Source organism: Procambarus clarkii, chromosome 84 (assembly GCF_040958095.1).
Source record: "Procambarus clarkii isolate CNS0578487 chromosome 84, FALCON_Pclarkii_2.0, whole genome shotgun sequence".
NCBI classification, from domain to species: Eukaryota; Metazoa; Arthropoda; class Malacostraca; order Decapoda; family Cambaridae; genus Procambarus; species Procambarus clarkii.
In genome coordinates, this window is record NC_091233.1 from 20,317,361 (window position 1) to 20,340,600 (window position 23,240).

At 41.4% G+C, this 23,240-nt stretch overlaps 1 protein-coding gene across 1 annotated transcript in view; it reads left to right on the plus strand.

Annotated features, from left to right (window-relative positions):
• dlg1 (discs large 1) overlaps positions 1–23,240 on the plus strand; it is a gene marked incomplete in the record, with an annotated part of 879,898 nt that overhangs the window by 849,421 nt on the left and 7,237 nt on the right. The window contains 7 exon segments of the mRNA XM_069316591.1: positions 1,725–1,825; positions 2,005–2,110; positions 10,319–10,336; positions 15,247–15,291; positions 17,866–18,018; positions 18,382–18,554; positions 21,212–21,321. Coding sequence (XP_069172692.1) covers positions 1,725–1,825; positions 2,005–2,110; positions 10,319–10,336; positions 15,247–15,291; positions 17,866–18,018; positions 18,382–18,554; positions 21,212–21,321 — 706 coding nt within the window.

The following is a 23,240-nucleotide window of genomic DNA, read 5'->3' on the forward strand; positions in this document are numbered from 1 at the left end:
AGAGTAAGTCTATTTATACTTGTATATTCATTGTAATTTTGATGTACATGGTTTAGAAACTGTATGGACATTTGATATGCACAAAAATATAGTACCAGTGTCAAAAACATTCACCATTATAGGCATGTGTATGGTACTGTATTGTATTGTATGACTACAAGCTTTCTTGATACTACTTATCCGGATATGCCAGTTATTTATTTTAGGTTTATCCGAATAAAAGTAGTAATAAAGTGGTGAGGCGTGCAGGAGGTCAGAATGAAAAGGTGCAATAAAGTGGATGGGCTGAGTTTGCCCAGCGACTGTACTGGGCACTGGACACCTCCTGTCCATGGGACGTCATACGTCTATGGCCCTCTTCCACCACCTCTAACCCCCCCCCCCTCCTTCCCTTTCCACCGTCTCCTCCCCCTTCTTCTGCCTCCTTCCCCTTCTTCCACCTCCTCCTCCCTCTCTTCCACCTCTCCTCCCTCTCTTCCACCTCCTCCTCCCTCTCTTCCACCTCCTCCTCCCTCTCTTCCACCTCCTCCTCCCTCTCTTCCACCACCACCTCCCCCTCTTCCACCACCACCTCCCCCTCTTCCACCACCACCTCCCCTCTTCCACCACCACCTCCCCCTCTTCCACCACCACCTCCCCCTCTTCCACCACCACCTCCCCCTCTTCCACATCCTCCCACTCTTACTCTTCCACCCACCCTCTGCCTCCCTTGTAATGTTTTTTAATAAAAAATTAAATGGTCATTTCTGTATTATAATTCTCACTAATGCTATGTAGCATTATTATAGTATTCTATATAATTTGGTACCTCTCTCGTCTCCTCTATAGCAAGTACATTTTGAGACGATCCCAGTAGTTTAGGTCGTAGTGAATAATAGCTGAAAGTCCAGTTTACAGTCAGTTCAAACCCAGAGTTTGAAGAACACTGTACTAATTACACACTGTGAATTCATTACTCATTGTATATATTACAGCACACTGTAATCATTACAGAAAACTGTGTTCACTATACCCCCATTGTTTCTCCTCCACTTTGGTTGGATGGTAGAGCGACGGTCTCGCTTCATGCAGGTCGGCATTCAATCCCCGACCATTCCTTCCCCTGTCCCGTCCCAACCTAAATTTCCTAACCTTACCTAAATTTCTTAAGATGCAGGTAAGGTGCAAGAAGCGACGGTCTCGCTCCTTGCAGGTCGGCGTTCGGTCCCCGAACGTCCAAGTGGTGGGGGTCACCATTCCTTTCCCCCGTCCCATCTCAAATCCTTATCCTGACCCTTTCCCAGTGCTATATAGTCATAATGGCTGGGTGCTTTCCCTGATAATTCCTTTTCCTTGTATCCTAAGATATGCTGGCAAGAGGATAACGTTCTTGATTGCTCTCATTTAGTTAAAACAAATCAAGTTCAACTCTGAAGGCCACTTTAATAAAATATTACTTTATTTTGTGTTATGCTATGGGAGCCTTGTACCCTGGAAACACAAACCGTAACTGTCCCTATTTTCCGCTTGTTACAGCTTGTAATAAAGTTGTTACATCTTGGCTTAACGTGTTTATGACGTATTAGAACGTTGATACAAATTGCTATATTGGTTGTTATAACTAGTTAGGTGGTGTTAAAACTCGTTCGAACGTTGTAGCAACGTCGTAGTTTTGTTGTGTGTTTGGTGGGTATAACTTTTTTTTTTATTAGTACTGTGTTTACAGCTGGGGTTCATTTTTACAGGTACTACAGGCATCATTCCCTCTAAAGCCCGTTGGGAAAAGAAACAAAAAGCGCGACTTCGGTCTGTAGCCTTCCAGGGCAAGAACAACAATGACGCTCGGGTTAGTAACTACTGTACAGTAATTATAATGTATAATACATGGCTATTGTATTTCTTCTATTTCTATTTCTTCAAGTTTTTTCTTGTAAGATAAATGATGTATAAAAGTCAATCATTGTTGTAGTAGAAACGTTTACAAGTTTCTTGTGTACGCTACTTCATAGATTAATTTATTTCCAGCAATCGACGCTAGAGAGGAAGAAGAAGACTTTATCATTCAGCCGAAAATTCCCGTTCCTGAATAAGAGTAAAGATGACAAGTCTGAAGATGGTTCAGACAATGAGCGTGAGTACCGGTTGTTGTATTCCAAACTGTGCATGGCCTTGTTGATTGGTTTTAATTTGATTTTTTTTTTTATCCAGTGGTCACTAGCAGGAAAAAATTCTGCACATTTTATGTCAAGCAGGTTCTATAACACTTCTACTCATTTCATGTTCTCTCTCAAGTTTATCTTGTATTAATACACCTAGTTCCGAGACTTGGTGTACTGTTCTCAGTGTACAAACACTGAAGGTTGCAAAAGTAATGGCATTTCTGAATATGTCTGATGTGTCTGAACTCAAGCCCTCAGGAGAGCGAATCCATTCTTAAAGGATATTTCACATTAAACGGTGCAATGTAAAATTAAATGAGGACACGTTTCAATGAAAGTTTCTCTCTCATACATACATATTCCTGGCTCACTGGTGGCAGCATGTCATGTATAGTACCTGTATAGTACTACAGACTCGGCTGCACTCCTCCCACCTACCACTTGGGCTGGACGGTAGAGCCACGGTCTCGCTTCATGCAGGTCGGCGTTCAATCCCTGACCGTCCAAGTGGTTGGGCACCATTCCTTTCCCCCGTCCCATCCCAAATCCTTATCCTGACCCCTTCCAAGTGCTATATAGTCATAATGGCTTGGTGCTTTCCCCCTGATAATTTCCTCCCTCCTCTCCTTCCACCTACAAAACACTGGAAAAAAAAATTATGCAGCACCCTTCAAGAGGCTGCGTCCCATGATAATACAATTGGCTTTTGCAACCCTTTGTGTTCATGTCTTACAAGTGATCTTAGGTGGTAAATAACACACCTTTGTAAAATTGTTTACTTTAAGTGTATTATAAGAGAAAAGAGGCGCCACTAAAGTCATTGCTTGTTAAATAATGATCAACTAGCTTGAAGTTGCTGTTGATAGAGACGTTTCGCCATGCATTAAAGGTAGGGAGTCTTAATTCTGTGATCAATATGGGAAAACTGAAACCTTTTTAAAGTCTGGTTAAGAAAGAATAGTTACCTACTTCTTATTTATCTCAATATTTTATATGATGATTGAGACAGGTGCATTCTCCACAGCAAACTTCTCATAATCATTGCTATTTTGATTAAATATATCGGGTATTTAACTTATCATGGTGACGTGTTGGAAATATTTTGTTTTATTTTGATACGTCAAAGAAATCACTATACATACAGTATAGCATTTAAAGTCTTATGAATTCAGAATTATTTCAAACCAGCTGGAGGCACTTAATGTGAATCATATAGTTAAGGTACTCAATATAGAAGCACACCACCAATATGGTGTGATGTTATTAATATATCTGATATTATTAAAACAAGCTATCATATCTAATATTAAAACAGTGAGACATATGATGGAAAGCATCTATCTCGTAAGTTTAACATGATCAAACAGATTGTGATGCTGTTTTTTGGTGATGTGGTCAGCATGTTGGGATTTTCCAACAAATATTATAAGAGGAATTTCAGACAACTCTGCAAACTATTCACACAGAACAGAGGAGTCACCCACACTACCTTGAAACTATTTAGTACAGCACTGATCACTTCAATCAGGCATCCTGGGCTCAAATTCACGAAAGCACTTACGAATGTGTACATCTTTCCTCAATCTTTGACGGCTTTGGTTACATTTATTAAACAGTTTACAAGCATGAAGACTTCCCATTCAACTGTTGTTATTGTTATAAACATCCTCCTGGTGCTTCCGAGCTCATTAACTGTTTAATAATTGGAAACAAAGCCGTCAAAGATTGAGAAAAAAGATGTACAGGTTCGTAAGTGTTTGCGTAAGTGCTTTGGTGAATCTGGCTCCTGGCCCCTGCCATCAGCCGGGTCCCCATCTCAGTTCTGTTGTCGATTTTATGGTACTGCTACCTGTAGAGCTCCAGTTTGCCAGATGTGGGCAAGCTCCCTCTGCTTCAAGCTAAGTGCAGGAAATTTCTGGACATCATTCATTCTGCAAAGGTCATTTACTTGTTTGCGTATTTTAGTATTACCTTCATGAGTGTGTTTTCTCTCTGGACTTTCAGGATTGAACAGCTTCATTTCCTGTTTGACCTTCCGCATGAGCGCACTTTGGCCCAGATTCTCCTGCTGTTACTGGCTAGAACTTAGATGGTGTCTCTGGACCTACAAAATGCATATTTGCATGTCCCTATACATCTCAGGTTCAGAGACTGCTTGGATTTAGTTGTAGGACGTCAGGCTTACTGCTTTAGGGTTCTTTCCTTTGGCTTAAATCTGGGGAAATTTCTGAATCAAATTTTCCAGCTCGCTTCCAGGATAGCTGGAGGAAGTCCTAGTGGTTCCGTCCCAGGTTCACACTAGGCTAGGCCTACAAGACTGGGAATCACAGTTGGCTTCTCATTTCCTACCTCCTGTGGCTTTACTCCATCTGTAGCTTCATCACCATCAAGTGTCAGATCTGCCATGGGTGACTGCCAGTTGGTCGAGCAGTTGTGCGGGGGCCTGAACTTTGACTGCATGGTTTTCCTACCAGGCAAGGTTTGACTCTTGGCATTGTACTGGTTTCTCTTATTCCACCCATTCCTCTGTTCCTGGGACTGGTTGGATTGGGTCCCGCCTGTGCTACATCAGTTCTTGCTTTGCCAACTTAATCTTTTGGCCTTTTCAGGGTTTGGTTTTGTGGCATCATCCTCCTCTGTTTCTCAGTGTGTTCATGGATACCTCGGCTCCGTAAGCAGCCGCGTCTAACAGCCTGGTTGATCAGTCCAGCAACCAGGAGGCCTGGTCGACGACCGGGCCGCGGGGACACTAAGCCCCGGAAGCACCTCAAGGTAGCCTCAAGGTAGGTAGCTCTGGGTTGGGGTTTCGTGACCAGCACTCGCCAGGTCACCCAGGCTTAGTCGTTGTGTGTGCTTCTTTGGGTGCACAGTATGGTACTGTGCATGGTTTGTGGGGGTGTGTGGCATGCCCTGCAGTGGGATTGGCTTCCTCCAAGTCCTGTGCTTCACTCTGACTGCTTCCCTGTAGTTCATTGCCTGAACCAAAGGGGGGGGGGGTCACTTTGGTCTATTGCCCTGTGGAGCAGAACACATTGGGTAGTTCGGCTTCTGGATTCTCAGGGTTTGGTTCTCTGCGTGCTTCACATGTAGGGTGTGTCCAACATTCTAATGGATAGGTTCTCACTTTTGTCCCTTTTCCACAGTGGACTAGTGATGACAGTTCCTTCATTAGCTCTGTGAGACAGTTGGTTACCCTCTTCGCATTGGCTTAGAACTACCTGGCTCTCCATCTTGGCTTCTCTCCTACATGGCTTCATTCTTCAAACATGAGGCTTTCACAGTGGTTGCTTTTCGACTGGACTGGTCTAGATAGAAAGATTTACCTTTCTTCCACAGTTCAGTTGTTGCTTTGGGCTCGGTCCTTTCTAGAGTTGTACTCAGGGGAAGGTGATCCTTCTGGGTCCTTGATGGCCAGCCAGCCTTGGTTTGCTGCATTTTTTTTATTCTATGTCAAATCCCAGGAATTTTCCCATGGCTCTGGCTCTTTCAGCCGATCGGCCTGAAGATGTATTTCCCTGGTTCGACCTCCTCTGCTCCACGTATCTGGAGTTTTGATGCTGGTCTGTTGCCATTTGTGTGGCTAGTGGCTGGTTAGTTTGTTGATTTCCCACTGCATCTTTCCTTACAGCAGCAGTATAAGGTTGCCTGGCACTCATTTTGCCATTATCTGTCCCTGTTGTCTTTCTTCGGTTTCGGTCATGGTCTTCCTGTCCTGTTTTTTCTTGGTTGTTGCTTGACTGGTATCTTATGCCTCTCGTCATTCAGTGTTGAGCAGAGCTGCTGTTGCTTGCGTTCTGTGTCAATTCCTTCATGATGGTGTTCTGTCCCACAAGTTGTCTTGTGTGTTTTTCACCTCCAACCAGCTGATGGTTCTCCTGAGCTATCCTAGTCTCTTGGCAGGGATTTGGTCTTTCTTTTGTCCCCTCGGTTTATGGTTTGCCCTTTGGCTCATGATATAATTCTCGAGGCTGTGTTTTTGTTGGATCTCCTTTCCGGCAGAAGGGATTGAAAGCTTCAGGCTCTTCTCAGAAGATGGGGATTCTGTTCTTTTGGTCTTAGTGGGCAGTTTGTTTGCAGCCCTCTTCTTTTTTCTGGTGAAAAGTAAGTCAGCTGGCTTCTGGAGGGGTCCTTTGATGATTGATGCTTGGTTGGTTCGGCCGGAGGTGCATCATTTGTCGTGTCCAGTGGCGGCTCATCACCAATACCTTTAGGCCACAGGTTCTGTCTTTGTGGACACTTAGTTGGTTAACCCCGTTTCCTTGGTGCCCATTTCCAAGGCTCATATCTCCTGGGTCATCTGCAGTGTCATTTAAGTCCAGCCACCTTGTGGTCCACTCCTCAGACTCAGGATGGAGATTTTAGTATTCTAACGAGTTCTGAGGACCCATTATTTAATGTTCCCTGTTGGCCTTGTGTTACTTCTGGGGTATGTCTCCCAGCTTGGGTTCTCTTTTTAAATTGTTGTACCTGCCACCTTTCCTCCTTCCTGGTAAGTCCCATTCTCATTCTCTGTAGTTGGTTAGCTAAACCTCCAAAAACATAACATAATGAAATGAATCGGCACTGGTAGAGTGCCGATTCATTTCAGTGTGCCGATCGGGAGGCTGATCACCTCAGGGAGGTGATCGGCCGGGTACAGCTAGTAATAAATAATAATACTAATTCATTGTGTCAGGGGAAAGGAAACCAGAGTATATTCAAACACGTTGTGGCTTATATGGCGAAGATGCACAGGTTTCGTAAGTGGTTGTATAAATGATTAATCCCGACCCTGGTTCATGGACGATGGTACCATATCTTGAGATGATTTCGGGGCTTTAGTGTCCCCGCGGCCCGGTCCTCGACCAGGCCTCCACCCCCAGGAAGCAGCCCGTGACAGCTGACTAACTCCCAGGTACCTATTTACTGCTAGGTAACAGGGGCATTCAGGGTGAAAGAAACTTTGCCCATTTGTTTCTGCCTCGTGCGGGAATCGAACCCGCGCCACAGAATTACGAGTCCTGCACGCTATCCACCAGGCTACGAGGCCCCTGGTGGCTCCCTGATTCCCTCCCTCCCTTCCAGGTTCGTCAGTTCTTTGATGGGTTGTTCATCAGCTTAAGAACTGAGATGGGGAGCTGGCTTATGGCAAGGGCCAAGCCACCAGGTGATGACAATCAGTACTAATGAGTTTTGAGCTAGATTGAGTGAATTGTTTCTGTGTGAATTGTTTGCAGAGTTGTTTGGTAGTTTTAAGGCTTCAATTTTTGTGAACCCTTCAGTTGTCTGTGAAGCTTCGCTGACTTTTAGATTCTCTCCTGGTAAGGTGGTGAATTGTCACTCATGGTCTGTGCCTCTGTGAGAGGGGAGGTGTTGGGGGGCCAGGTTCTGACGCTGGTCCTCAGTAGGCCAAACAGAACTTCCGCAATTGGTGTGATCCCATTAGCTTGGAGCAGTCTCGGCAAGATAACTTCTGGGAGCTACTGGAGCTCTACCAGAAATAGGCATTTCATTACATTCAATGGTGGGCTATTTCATCGATGCTATTGTGAAAGACTGCCACATAGTATAGAGCAATGCTCGTAGTGTCCCGTCTTCTCAGTATTGTTATGTAACTCGTTTGAAACTACAGTACTGACAGTTTTGGACTCCACCACCTCACTTGTCTAAAGTTAAAACCATCTACCACTGTGTGTATCCGTTCTTGTGTTCTCAATGCTGGGTCACAGATTATGTTACCAATTAATGTGGAAAGAGATGAGGTATTTAATGCACCCTGGCCTTGAAACCATGCTGTTGCTTTTAATCTGATATAACGATCTTTAAAGATTATCCTCATTTGTATGGAGTAAAAGTAGAATTTTGAGGTTTCAGTTTTCCCAGTGGCTTTCTGCCTTTCCAGTGGTGTTGTCATTAGCTTTGAATGCTTTCAGTATGCATTTCAGTATTGTACTCGACTAGTAAATGGTTCTACATGCAACATGTGTTGGACATTTTTATAACCACCTGTAGAGGGACATCTCCAGGATGGACACAGCATCATCATGCAGGCGATGAGTCACAATAACGTGGCTAAAGTAAGTTGACCAGACCACACACTAGAAGGTGAAGGTACGACGACGTTTCGGTCCGTCCTGGACCATTCTCGATTGTGAAACGTCGTCGTACCTTCACCTTCTAGTGTGTACCTTCACACTAGAAGGTGAAGGTACGACGATGTTTCGGTCCGTCCTGGACCATTCTCGATTGTGAAATGTCGTCTTACCTTCACCTTCTAGTGTGTACCTTCACACTAGAAGGTGAAGGTACGACGACGTTTCGGTCCGTCCTGGACCATTCTCGATTGTGAAACGTCGTCGTACCTTCACCATCTAGTGTGTACCTTCACACTAGAAGGTGAAGGTACGATGACGTTTCGGTCCGTCCTGGACCATTCTCGATTGTGAAACGTCGTCGTACCTTCACCATCTAGTGTGTGGTCTGGTCAACAGCATCATCATATTTTTAGGACAGACAAATTGAGGGGTTTGGCAGTTTATCACTGATTTTTAAGACTATTACCCCCTGTTTGTCTTATGTGCTCAATATATATTTTTGGCATTCAAAGTATTTGCTTCACGAGTGTCCCCATTCCAATGTTGACAATTATCACGTTTCCTGCTATTCTATTGTTTCTAAATTGTAATATTTCTGTATGTATCGTATGTTCTGTTCATGAGATTAAAAATGTGATGTAATTGATGTTACAACACAAATTATCATGTTTTTTGACCTGTTATTTTTGTGAGATCTATTGTGTTGACATCCTGATAAGGCTGTTAATGTCCCCCTACATGTTTACTGCCAGTGTTTACAAAAGTGCAAACAAATTTATTTTTTGTTTACAAGTAAAATGCATTTATTACAAGGTCTTTAGAAATGCTGAGCTGTTACAGATATATTTATCTAGTTCAGTATAAAGAAAATGCGAGATTGAAGCAAAATAAGTTACTGTATATACAGTATAGTACTGTATTGTACAGCACTGAGAGGTGTACTCCACTTCTCGGAGTTTAAAAATAGTGAGCTTACTTGAGTTTTGAACTATGTTCATGGCTAATATATACTACAGTAGTTAGTTGGTCAGTAGGGTATTGTGGTGGTCTTAATAACCCGCCAGAGGTTTTGTCAAGCCTGGCCTCGGGCTGCGCTCAGGAAGTAGAATAACTCTTAAAACCCTCTCCAGGTATGATCCAGGTAATTCCTTAAGCCCAACTACAAATCAAACATTGTCCATGTAGGTTTGCCATTAAATTATCTTTTCATTTAAATAATGGAACTTTAATCAGTAAAAGTATTGTAATTAGATACTGAACTATAGGTACAGTACCCTAAGCTGATGAGCAAAATCTTCAGTTCTAGATGGTATCAGATTCATACTTTGCTATATTTAACCAGTTACATTGAAGATGTTACTTTGCAAAGGATTACTTTAAGTTTATATGCAGGCGATGAGTCACAATAACGTGGCTGAAGTATGTTGACCAGACCACACACTAGAAGGTGAAGGGACGACGACGTTTCGGTCCGTCTTGGACCATTCTCGATTGTGAAACGTCGGCGTACCTTCACCTTCTAGTGTGTACCTTCACACTAGAAGGTGAAGGTACAACGATGTTTCAGTCCGTCCTGGACCATTCTCAAATCAACTTGAGAATGGTCCAGGACGGATCGAAACGTCGTCGTCCCATCACCTTCTAGTGTGTGGTCTGGTCAACATATTTAAGTTCATACTTAGCTTATGGGGAATCGTTAATTACACTTTTAAATCGTGTATAATGGATTTCAGGTATGTTTTTCTGTTTTATTAATTATAATTTGCATGTATACATAATTAACAATTGTGTGCATATACAAACATTTAATTTTAGCATCTAACATTTTCATTACAATATCTATTGGCAACTCAGCATTTAAAGCCATTATGGAAATGTATTAATAATGCATCTTTTGTGAACATTTTGTGTTTAGAAAAAAAAAAAAGAATTGATCACCTAGATAGTTAATGTGATTGGTTGTCGAACTCAAATTATTTGATGTAATTGGAGCTGGGTGACCAGTCATTAAACTGTTGGTTTGAGCAAGACTTCATTTTGTCCATTACGCTCATTGTTTCTGTGTGCGAAGAATAACACTTGCTCTTTTTACATCATTTCCCAAAGTCGATGAGGACTTTGAAGGTAAGAGTTTTCCCCTCACTCTGTTTCGTGTATGGTCTTTTTATTTTCAATATTTTTTCCTGCGAATTTGTACATTGTATGTTGTAGCTTTGCAAAATGGATGTGTTTATACATTTGAATGACTTTGGCCAATTAGCTGTTCAGTATGTTTTTCACTTTTAAATTTGCAAGAGAAATTCAAACCAAATTGGTTGCTTACCTCAATCCATTTCAATAGTCATGCCAGATGCTGTCATCGGTGCAAATGTTTTTCATTGGCTGGGGGGGCCTGATATTGTTCTTAAGTGGTGGGTTAGCGTATGTTTATTTTTTAAATGGTGGGTTACCCTATGCCTATGTTTTGCCTGGGTTAATGTGATGTTCAGAAGGAATGCTATTTTCAGTACAAATTTTCTTGAACAGCATTCTGCAGCTGTGGTTTGTTATGCCAGCTAACTAAAACCTACTGAATCAGTTTGCATGATTTGCTTAAGAACCTGTCACAAGATTTGCTTGAACGTGTCCAGAATTCCATATCCTCGTTAATTTATTTTGCACCCGCTTCCTATATTGATTAGTATGAAAATAGATTTTTGTGCTGCTTATGAAAATTCCTTTTCTGTGGCGTACACTTTGGGGTTCACTAAAGCATGATCTAACTGACCTCTGGGTAGAATCTGCCGCAGTAGGGACGGGTTACGTTGTACTCCGGTGCAGTGGACAACCTTACAAACATGCCCATTGTGTTGTACTGGTCCTAGAGAGACTGAAGTATACTTAGTCTAGCCTAAAAGATGAACAGGAAAGTACTTTATATTAAAAAAACTTTCCAAGCACAACTTGGCAAGTTGCTCCTGATTAATTACTGAAGAACTAAATAAGTCACTCTCTGCAACCAAGTGGCAGGTTGCTAGCCACTGCCGGAGGCAGAACCCAGTGAAGGAAAGTGCTGGGGGGCAGAACAGATGACTTTTGACGTTAAAAAACAAAAAACCTTCGAATTCACTAAACTGCACTAAACTGCACTAACTGCCATTGTCAACAAAATGGAGACTTAAAGCATAATGAAAAGGAGACCGGACAACCATGGCTCGAGTTCCACGTAAACCCTAAGCCCCGTCCAACGAGAGAACAAGAACAAGTGAGAGACGATCTTACCTGTACAGTAGAGAAAAAACAAAGCCACAAAATCTCTGCCCAGTAGTGATCTGGTGTGAACAAACTTTGCTTTACAACCATAGATTGATGAAGATAAAACTATGCAAAACTTGGAAATGTACTACTAAATTAAAGGGCATGAAGTGGCTAATGTAGAGGAAAAATCCAGAGGTGTACTGCTAGTACACCTCTGAACTGGTACAAGGCAGGTCAGACATTAAAATTAGCTATGCTTGGCAGAAAAGTATCTAGGAACTGCTAATGTAGTAGGAAACTGAAGTTTAGAATTACAATTGCTTGAAGGATGAAGTAAACGGAACAGACGTAAAGAAAATAACTCTGGTCAGTTGATGGTTGAAGTCAAGACACACATTGTACATAGAAAGCAGTCCACTAATGTAACATGTACCCATTATACAAAAGAAGCAAATTTTGTAACGATAATACAGAACTCTTTATTGAAAGGACGGAATGTAAAGAGGGCGGGATGAAGAGCTTAATCATGGTATCTGCACTTGCATTTGGCTGTGGTTGGAGGTACACCAGTAAACTAAAGAAATATTTAGTAGTTTGCCGAGGCATAATTTGGAGACATGTTTTTTTTTCAACTTGCACCTATGTAAAGGCTTTAATTTAATGTAAAACACCTTTCAATATACAGTCTGGGCTGGTTTGATTATTCTCCAGTGTCTCCTTTATACCCGTAGTTTTCTCTAAAAACAATTTGAAATGCACTGTTGCATCGATGTGAACAGTTGGCCTGCCCTGATGGTGGCAGATTTTAAGCAGAAGTTAGTAGAATCGACCTTTTAAAGGGCAACTATGTGGCAATATCTCAGAGGAGTGAAATTGGCTTGTGTTTAAGCTGTGTGTCCTTTATAATATGCATGACTTCAGGCTAACTCATACATTATTTATGTATAGTATTTGCATTGATACATATTTGTTATAGAAAACTGATATTCTTAATCCTCTCCTTTCTTAAACTAAACATGTAAGTAGAATTCCAACAAAACAAGTTTTTTAAACAATTATTATCCATAAGTATTGTAGTTAAGAATTTGATTAATTAGTTAAGAGTTAGAATAAGAATGGGGGTGTGTGTAGAGCCTTTATAAATGGAATTTTATTATGATAATACATATTCAAATACACACCTTGTATAATGTACAGTATTAATTATTTTGCAAGTGTACTGCTGCTGTATGTAAATACTATATAGTCGAGCTCACTTGTCTTTCAATGATTAACACACGATTTTCTAACGGTATAAACTCTGGTTGATTATCAGGGATTATCAGGGTTGATTATCAGGGAGGGGTACTTTGGTGGAATGGTTAGCAGTAGTAGTAGTAGTAATAATTAATACAGTAATAATAATAATAATAATAATTCATAAATCACACTAGCGTGATATATATCAGAGAAAATCCACTGGGGCTGTGAGGTGACACGAACCTGCGACCAAGGCATTGCCAGCCACATACTCTACCACTGTACCATCATTCACTGGTTAAAGTCATACAACAGGATTTCTACTGAAATCCAATACAGTACATACTGACAATGCTTTGGTTGTGGATTTGTGGCGTCTCGCAGACCTAGTGGATTTTCAATAATAATAATAGGTTAAAGTGGTTTACATAGTGAGCCAAGTAATTTGATATTACTGTATATAAAGCACTGGTTACGTACAGCGTTTCAGGCATAACTTATAAAAATAACAAAATAAATTTGTTAGTTTTTATATTGTCCTGACAGTGCTTCCAGTACACTGTTTTCTGTATATACTGGTGTGCTTCTCTTAAGCTGGCAATATTAGCAATCTATAGTTAGTTATTTTCTAGTAGTATAATCTTGCAGGGAATTGCACGTAGTAATCTATGCACTCGGAACCTAGTGTACAAATATGCTGTACAATGTCGTATATTGAAAACTATGGGCATTAATATTGTTTATGCAGTTAATACCTATGCCCAAAAGACATATCACCTATATATGCTCCAAAAATATAATGTTGCCCTGATACGCTTAAAACATAGTCACCCCTTACACGCTCAAAACATACCAAGTTATTTATTATACTGTATTAGTTATGTTTGAGGTGTAGGCTTCTTTGTCAGAAATATTTCGTGGAATAATACTATCGATATCTATACAAACCTTTCTTTGTCTGAGGATGGAGGGCGGATGCTTGAGGGCTAGCCTCATCGAACTTTGCCAGTGGATTGGGTTAAGGTGAGATGGAGAAAGGGTGAAAAAAGTGGGGGAAAAAAGAAGAGACCCAGGTGCAGCCAGGTTACCCATATTTCATATACCGTGTGTATATATATATACTGTATACACACACATGAATGTGCTCCCTCTCTCAAACACAGAGTGAGAGAGAGAGAGGAAGACTTCTGATGTGGATGAAATATTTTCTAACAGAAAGATTAGAGCGGTAATCAGAGGCAATGTATCTGGCTGAAGGAGTGTTACCAGTGGTGTACCGCAGGGTTCAGTTGTTGCACCAGTAATGTTCTTGATAAATGATCTACCAGAAGGAATAGCAAAGTGCACGAACATGTTTGCAGATGATGCTAAAATATTGTGGAATATAGGAGACTCGGACGATTGTCATGCCCTTGAAATTTATCTAGATAAAATAAGTGCTTGGAGCGACATGTGGCAAATGAAATTCAATGTGAATAAATGCCATGTTATGGAATGTGGAGTTGTAGAAAATAGACCACATACAACTTACAAATTATGTAGAAAAGAATTGAAGAACTTGAACAAAGAAACACTGAGGGGAGAAGTATGCGTCGTTCTCCATGTTCAGACTCTCTTTTAATAACATGGATGGTGAAATACTAACACTGTTCATGACTTTTGTGAGACCAAAATTTGAATTTGTAGCAGTTAAATTGTGCTCATATCTCAAGAAGCACATCAATAAACTGGAATAGTTGCAAAGGCATGCTACAAAATGGCTCCCGGAACTGAAAAACAAGAGTTGAGGAGAAGCTAGAAGTGTTAAATATGCCAAAACTAAAAGATAGAAGAGAGATGATATGATCACCACTTTACAAAATAATTACAAGAATTGACCAATTTGACAAAGAGGAATTCCTGAAATCAGCAACTTCAAGAAGAGGAGGTGACAAATTCAAGCTAAGAAAACAAAGGTTCCAAAAAAATATTAGAAAAGTTTTCTTTTGCAAACAGTGGTAAATGGGTCGAACCAGTTAAGAAAGAAGGTGGTGGTGGCCAAAAGCATTGGTAGTTTCAAAGCGTTATACGACAGTACTGCAGAGATGGGACACTACGAGTGTAGCTCTCATCCTGTCACTAGTAGTAGTAGGCATCCATCAGTCTTGGGAGACTATGGAGGTGTGCTCTGGATGTTGGTCCAGAATGGCCTCTCCAGGGCACAAAGCCAGGGTAGGTTGATACATGGGAGAAGTTGTCACCCATTCAGCAGGTCCCCTTATCACGACGTCAAAAGAGAGTCCCCACACTTAGGTAATTACATGCGCACACTCACTCACTCTTGCACACACACTCACTGTTTCTCTCTCTTACTCGTTAATGTAATTGCTGTTAGTCATATCCTATATGACCCACAATATAAGTGAACCTTGGTTTGGATTATATTTGTATGCAAATCTGTTGCTTCACATTCACCTGCAGAAGGTGGTGGTGGTGGTTTCATGTCCAAAAGCTTGCTCAGTTTGCATGGTGTTGCCCTAGACGAGTTTGCCCTGTTGATGGTGTGTCTCTCTTTACAGCCTCCATAGCAACAAATGACGGAGAGAGCGATACCCGAAGCATGAGTGAGTATTCCCCTTTTTTTGCTGTGTAGGCCTTGCCGATATTGTTATGTATTCCGTGTGTGGTGTGATATTTTCCCTTTTGAAGCTCAGCAGGAGTATGTTACATCTAATTCTAGATGTAATCTAATTGTAGATGTAAGGGATATACAATTCCCTTCGATTAGAATAAGGGATTCTAGATGTAGTTAACGCTCCCATTTTCCTATATTTGTATTAAATATTTAATAACACTAGCTGTAACTACTCTGCTGGGCTAGAAAAGTATGTAAGGACGTGCATGCAGCTGTGACACGTTTACAAGCATTTAAGACGCCATTCGGAAAACGTGCAACAAATGCAGGAAGTGTAAAGTTCACTATACAGTAATAGTTAATTTTCGTATTGGATCTCCTTATATTCATCCTGATAGATGATGATAATAAATATTCATTTCTTATTGTATACTGTATGTGCATGTATTTTTTACAATTTCAATTTCCTATTGTATCACTGTTCATATTGTATGGCACCATGCTGTTTTAATGTCATCACCACACCCATCAGAACCCCTTTTAAATTTTTACGCAACAATTTGAAACATCTTCGATTATGATACCCAGTTTACGGATATGTGCCGAGAACGTCCATCATTGTGTCGCATGGTGGAGGAATTAAAGCAATTGCTTAATTCATAGCTAGGAACTTGTTGGTAGGTAGTCAAGAGGCATCAGTTGTAAGGAAATGTGCCCAAATGTCTCGTCCTTCTTCCTTGAACCATTCATTTCTGATCTGTCTTGATGAGAGAGGGGAAGAGGTTCAACATGAGAGATAAGGGGGTCAACATGAGAGAGGGGGGGGGATCAGCATGAGAGATAGGGGGGTCAACATGAGAGATAGGGGGGTCAACATGAGAGGGAGGGGGGGCCAACAGGAGGGATAGGGGGGTCAACAAGAGAGATAAGGGGGTCAACAGGAGAGATAAGGGGGTCAACATGAGAGGGGGGGGAGGTTCAACATGAGAGATAAGGGGGTCAACATGAGAGGGGGGGGGATCAACATGAGAGATAGGGGGGCCAACATGAGAGATAGGGGGGTCAACAGGAGAGATAGGGGGGTCAACAGGAGAGATAAGGGGGTCAACAGGAGAGATAGGGGGGTCAACAGGAGAGATAGGGGGGTCAACAGGAGAGATAGGGGGGTCAACAGGAGAGATAGGGGGGTCAACAGGAGAGATAGGGGGGTCAACATGAGAGATAAGGGGGTCAACATGAGAGATAGGGGGTCAACATGAGAGGGAGGGGGGGCCAACATGAGAGATAAGGGGGGGGCCAACATGAGAGATAAGGGGGTCAACAGGAGAGATAAGGGGGTCAACATGAGAGAGGGATGAGGTTCAACATGAGAGATATTGGGGAGCCAACATGAATACAGTACAGTACATATATCCTTATGAACTGACTCGTGACATTCAAGAAACTGGAAGAATGGATGGAAATGTCGGGAGTTTGAACTTAGGGTTCTTTTCCCTTTGCTGTCTTGCATTGTTTTCCTCATTAATTTTTCTCAAGCTCTTTTTTTTATGAGTTTGATTGGCTTTCCGTGCTGTTTGAGTCACTTTCTAATCTCTTTTACCTTCACCTCATTGAGTTAACCAATATGCATTGAAAAGTCATGGATGTCCTGGACAAGCTGAAGGCTTAGCTATATCAGTGATTAAGATCTGGTAAGGCTGGCCTACGTCAGGCTGCAAGCAGCCGCGTCCAACAGCCTGGTTGATCAGTCCAGCAACCAGGAGGCCTGGTCGACGACCAGGCCGCGAGGACGCTAAGCCCCGGAAGCACCTCAAGGTAACCTCAAGGTAAGGTAAGGTTTGGTAAAGGGGCCTGACAGCCGAGTGGACAGCACTCGGGATTCGTAGTCCTGAGGTTCCGGGTTCGATCCCCGGTGGAAGCGGAAACAAATGGGCAGAGTTTGTTTCACCCTGATGTCCCTGTTCACCTAGCAGTAAATAGGTACCTGGAAGTTACAGCTACTATGGGCTGCTTCATGGGGGTGTGTACCATAAAGGAGGCCTGGTCGAGGACCGGGCTGCGGGGACGCTAAGCCCCGAAATCATCTGGAAATAACCTCAAGAGGAGGTGGTACTGAGAAGCCAACCCTTGTTGAACCATTTGATGTCCTCCAGGTTCTGTTTTAACCTTTTCTTGTCTTCCTTTGTGTGGTTCTCTCTTCTTAGTGGTCACAATTTGTCTTGTTTTTTTTATTTCCTGTAATTTCTGAGCACTCCATCTGTTGTGTGTGTGTGGAGGGAGCAGCTGGCACTCTTATTATTGTTGATGCAATACATCAACTTTGACTTTATCTCTAAATGAATCATCAAATGCATTAATATCTCGGCTACAAATAGTGTAAATATTAGTCATTATATTAATTTAGTAAAATTAATTTATTCCAACTTATTTTTAAAGACACAGTACAGTACTCTAATTTTAATGGAGGGTATTTTTGTTTAAGCATTTTACATTAATTTTTATAATACTATACTGTACATTTTGGCATTGGTATAAATCCAACATAATTGTCTCATAATTTCAGGAGGAGACGACTACATAATCTTGAGTTATGAGGGCGTACAGCAGACAGAAATCTCGTACACTCGACCGGTAGTTCTTCTGGGTCCCCTTAAGGACAGAATTAATGATGATCTTATATCAGAGTTCCCCGACAAATTTGGCAGCTGTGTCCCCCGTAAGTATTTGAATATACTGTACCTATTTGTTTTGTGTACAATACAGTACAGTCTAAACTGTTTGTAAGTACAGTCTCTCGATAGGGAGTTGTTTGTAGGGAGGGTTGGGTGATTTTGAAAGGTTCTCGAGTGTCATGGCAGTCATACTTCGGTGGGGCTTTTGAGTGTGTGTGTGTGTCTCCCGTGAGCTCCGGGCTTCATTTTTAAAGGAGGTAAGGTGGCTTATAAGGCATCTCGTGTCTCTGGGGTTAAGACTCGCTTGGAGCATAGCAATTTGTGAACTGTTTGTCCTGCTTCATTTGTTAATATACACCTGTATCATAAAGATGGAGTGAAATTAATCATGCCTAAAATTTGACCAGATACTACCCGGCCACGACGAGAATACGAAGTTGATGGACGGGACTATCATTTTGTAGCCTCAAGGGAACAAATGGAACGTGATATTCAGAACCATCTATTCATTGAAGCTGGGCAGTATAATGACAATCTTTATGGAACATCTGTTGCGTCTGTCAAAGAGGTGGCCGAGAAGGTAAGGGCAAAGAAAGGGAAAATCTAAACAAAGTTAATAATTTAATTATAATTATATACAGTATACATATGTGAGTATGGGTAATATAAATGGATTTGTTTATGTATGGATATTACTGTTTGTTCTTGGTAAAATATAAACTAATGCTGTAATAATGAACTGACCGCAAGACAGGTTAACAATCTGTATCTGCACCAGGGAACTTTTCAAACTGTCTCTAATACGTTACTCCGATGCTGGGGAGAGAGACAGGAGAATAGTACTACTAAATCCAGCCTAGGGGTGACTGGCAGTAAGCCAATTGTAAAATTCAAAGTTCTTCCAAGCCCTCATAGGCAATCCATGGACCTCCAATGAGCATTGTTGCTGCAACAAGAGAATAGTATAACAGAAGAACAGGTCTAGACACGGCGACACCCAGTCTATCGGTAGAAATGAGAATCCACACCTTCTAATGGGTGTTACTGTAACAGCAATTGCTAGGTCAGGTAAGGAGCTCATGCGATAACAGCATTGTCAGCCTTACTAAGCTGCTTGAGAGTGCTAGTCAGGATAAAAAGATAACGCAAGACATCACTCAACTCTCAGGAGCTGTATAAAAGCTTGAAGGATAGATAGAGGAGGCATTGAGAACTGGAGTGTGCGTTGCACAGATTTGTAAAGGTTGAACATTATTGCCTCATGCAGAGTGGAGTTCAATGTGTGTGTTGTAAATACCTGTACAGCACTGTACTAATCTCTTGCTACTGCTGCTTATCAAGTTCTATTGGCTCAAGTAAGAAAATATTGTTAGGCTATCACAGTTCAGTTAATTCAGTACACAATTAGTTTTAAACTTCAACTCCTTTTTTTGTTTGAAGCATTTATCTGAATTATGATTGGTTGACCTTCAGCAACTAGACGAGTCCTTTGTTCTCGTTGCCCTAATTGTCATTTACGTATTCCCGAGTGAGTCAAGGTCATTTAATCATTCGTTAACCCTTGGGCCGCTAGGGGTCCAAATGGCTTCAACACTCACAGGCGCAACAACAAAAATCCCAAAAATTTATTTTTCTTTTTAATCTCTTTATTTGTGTTCCCTGAGCACGGGAAAAATAATAAAAAAATTAATTGTACAGTACTTATCAATGACGTAAATGAGCCGAGAAGTTGGCCGATGACGTCACGATTCATCTTCGCTGGAGCGCTGTGCACCCGGGCTGAGTCAGGCGCGACGGAGAAGGACCCCGAGTTGACACGAATTTATTTTCGCGGTATTATTTACAGTATCTATGGTATTTTTACACCCAGTTATTTCACTGGTGTGGCATAAACATTTTCTTGGTCCACTTCACTGTTTTCCGTACACACACTACTGCTCCCACCATCATATCACATTTCTCCACCAAACGCATGTTGATGTTACAGTCCAAGACACAATCTGGCTTACAGATTATTTGTTTTGTTGTTCTGTTCACCTTGCCACTGTCCAACATTGTACCATTGTGAATGGTGGTCAACATGTTCACTTTACGCCTGTCTTTCCACTGCACTGAAAGTATTGCACCTGTTTTTCTTAGCTCACAATCACCAACCTGCACCAACCTTTGTTCCACTGTTTGGTACCTTGAGTTTGGAGATTGTTTTATTTGTCAGAGGATTTGTATATCTTGAGGTTATCTTGAGATGATTTCGGAGCTTTTTTTTAGTGTCCCCGCGGCCCGGTCCTCGACCAGGCCTCCACCCCCAGGAAGCAGCCCTTGACAGCTGACTAACACCCAGGTACCTATTTTACTGGTAGGTAACAGGGGCATAGGGTGAAAGAAACTCTGCCCATTGTTTCTCGCTGGCACCTGGGATCGAACCCAGGACCACAGGATCACAAGTCCAGCGTGCTGTCTGCTCGGCCGACCGGCTCCCTATCTTGTGGTCAGTTGAAGTAACTAGTAGCAGCAATTTGGGAAGAGGTTCATTGAATGTTTTCAAGTAACTCATTGGTGTCTGGATAGGCTTACAATTTTTGTATTATTAATTTATGATTTATTACTGTTTATTATTACAATTTATTATTTTTGTGTCTTGCCGTAATTTTAGTATGACCTGGAAGGGACAGTTTGAAAAGATCATCCCTAGTGCACCGATACAGATTGTAACGTGTCCTGGGGTAAGGATGCTGTTTTCTTTCCTGTTACAAACAATAAAGTTAATTGCTTTGAAAAGTGACTTTGAGTTTACTCGATCTGATTTATTAAGATTTTCCAGGTATTCTTGTTTTTTGGATGATTGAAATAATTAGGTGGTTTATTGCAAACGATGAGTCACAATAACGGGGCTGAAGATACGAAGATTAAACCACACATCAGAAGATGAGGAGACGACGACATTTTGGTCCATTCTGGACCATTATCACGTCGAGTGTCTTGATAATGGTCCATGACGGACCGAAACGTCGTCATCTCCTCATCTTCTGGTGTGTGGTTTAGTCTTAATAGGTGATTTATTGTGTTTAATTGCATAAAATCCTTTCACGTTATACAGGTTTCAGAAAATGTTTAATTTATAAAGTGTTTTGATCACAGGTATGTTATGTAATGTGTAGTTATTTAGGTATAAATGTTTACTACTTTGTATGACTTTGATTTTTAACAAAAATATGAATAATGATGATGTAATTCTAGGGTAAGCATTGTATCCTTGATGTAAGCGGGAATGCCATCAAGAGACTTCAAGTTGCGCAGCTCTACCCTATTGCTATTTTCATCAAACCGAAGTCAGCTGAACAAATTATGTAAGTATAATTGGAAGATGGAAGAGAAAAAAAATAGTTTGTATATAGTGCATTGTATGGCAATTTATATTTTGAGTTAATTTTGTTGACTTTATACTTTTAAGAACACGCAGAGAATTCATAATAACATGATACGTATAGCAGTGAACAAATTCACAAGGGCCGTGATTAGGGTTCAAACCTATTCGATTATGGCTCGACTCTCACAAGTCGAGCCTGGCCTCAGGCCGGGCTTGGGGAGTAGAAGAACTCCCAGAAACCCATCAAGCAGGTATGGGTTTGAATCCTCATCAAGGCCCTTGAGAATTTGTTCCTTGATATATTAGGTTATTGTGAATTCTTTGTGTATTGAAGTAGGGGCATCAGAGGTAGAACTATTTAGTTGGCAGAGCCCGAGTGCATAAGGGAATTGTGTAAAACCCCGGTTCGGCTTCAGTGGAAGCCTCGGGGTCCTTGTGGGGGCACTAGCACTCCAGGTTGTAATTCTTATATAGTGTCTTGTACGGTGTCGTGGTACAGCCCTGGAAACAAACCGAAACTGTCTCTATTTTCCGCTTGTTACAACTTGCAATAAAGTTGTTACATCTTGGCTTAACGTGTTTATGATGTGCAGGCGATGAGTCACAATAACGTGGCTAAAGTATGTTGACCAGACCACACACTAGAAGGTGAAGGGACGACGACGTTTCGGTTCGTCCTGGATCATTCTCAAATCGATTGTATTCCCACTCTCACAATCGACTTGAGTCCAGGATGGACCGAAACGTTGTCGTCCCTTCACCTTCAAATGTGTGGTCTGGTCAACGTGTATATGACATATTAGAACGTTGTTACAACTTGCTATATTGGTTATTGGGGAGTAGAAGAACTCCCAGAACCCCATCAACCAGGTATCAACCAGGTTGTTATAACTGGTTAGGAGGTGTTAAAACTTGTTCGAACGTTGTACCAACGTCGTAGGTTCGGTGTGTGTTTGGCGGGAGTTGACTAGAGTGCGTCTGGGAACATCCAGCGCATAGGTTTGAACCCACATTAACCCTTAACATGCTCGGGGTTTAATATCCTGTCATCCCCACAGGCGCATGTCATTTTGAAAAAAAAAAAATATATATTTTTTCTTTCTAACCTGTTAATTTGTGTTCATTGATCACGGGAAAAATAATAAAAAAATCGTAAGTGGCATATATTGCCCGCTATAGGGCGGGGAAGTCTGGCAAATTATAAGCACTAACTCAGCGTGCGTCCCAGGCGGTCTGTTGCTCGCAAGCTGTCAGGCCAGAGTTGCCACAAAGAGATAATTACCGAATTATTTCAATGTCTCTGATTGATTTTTCATACTTTTTTTGCTGTAATATTATTCAATAGTGTGTAGTTTGATATATTTATATAATAAAATAAGTGAATCATTGCTGTACTCTAAAATATGGTGTGCATATTGTTGATTCAATTATGTTCATCAATCAGTGAACAAATACTTTGTCGGTTATTACACTATAAGCACAGGTTATATATAAGTATTTGCATGTTTTGTTCACTATAATGAACCACTAAGTAGCTATTATGAGTCAAAAAGTAATGAGTGACCGCCGTGTACCAGCCAGCCACTCCCGCCCTCCCTCCAGTCATCTGACTCACCCTCATTCTCCTCCCACAATAATGTTTTTGCTATAATTCACTATATACAGACGTTATATATAAGTATCTACATGTTTTGTTCACCATAACTGTACATCTAACTGTACATATGGTGAGTAAAGGCACAGTGATGTGGCTACTCACACAGTCAGCTGATCGGCGGCTGCCCTCAAGGCCAGACGCACTAATATTTCTCCTCTAACAATACTGTGTGGTGTTATTACGCTATATACTCACATTATATATCAATATCTACCTGTTTTATTCATCATACTTGTACAAAT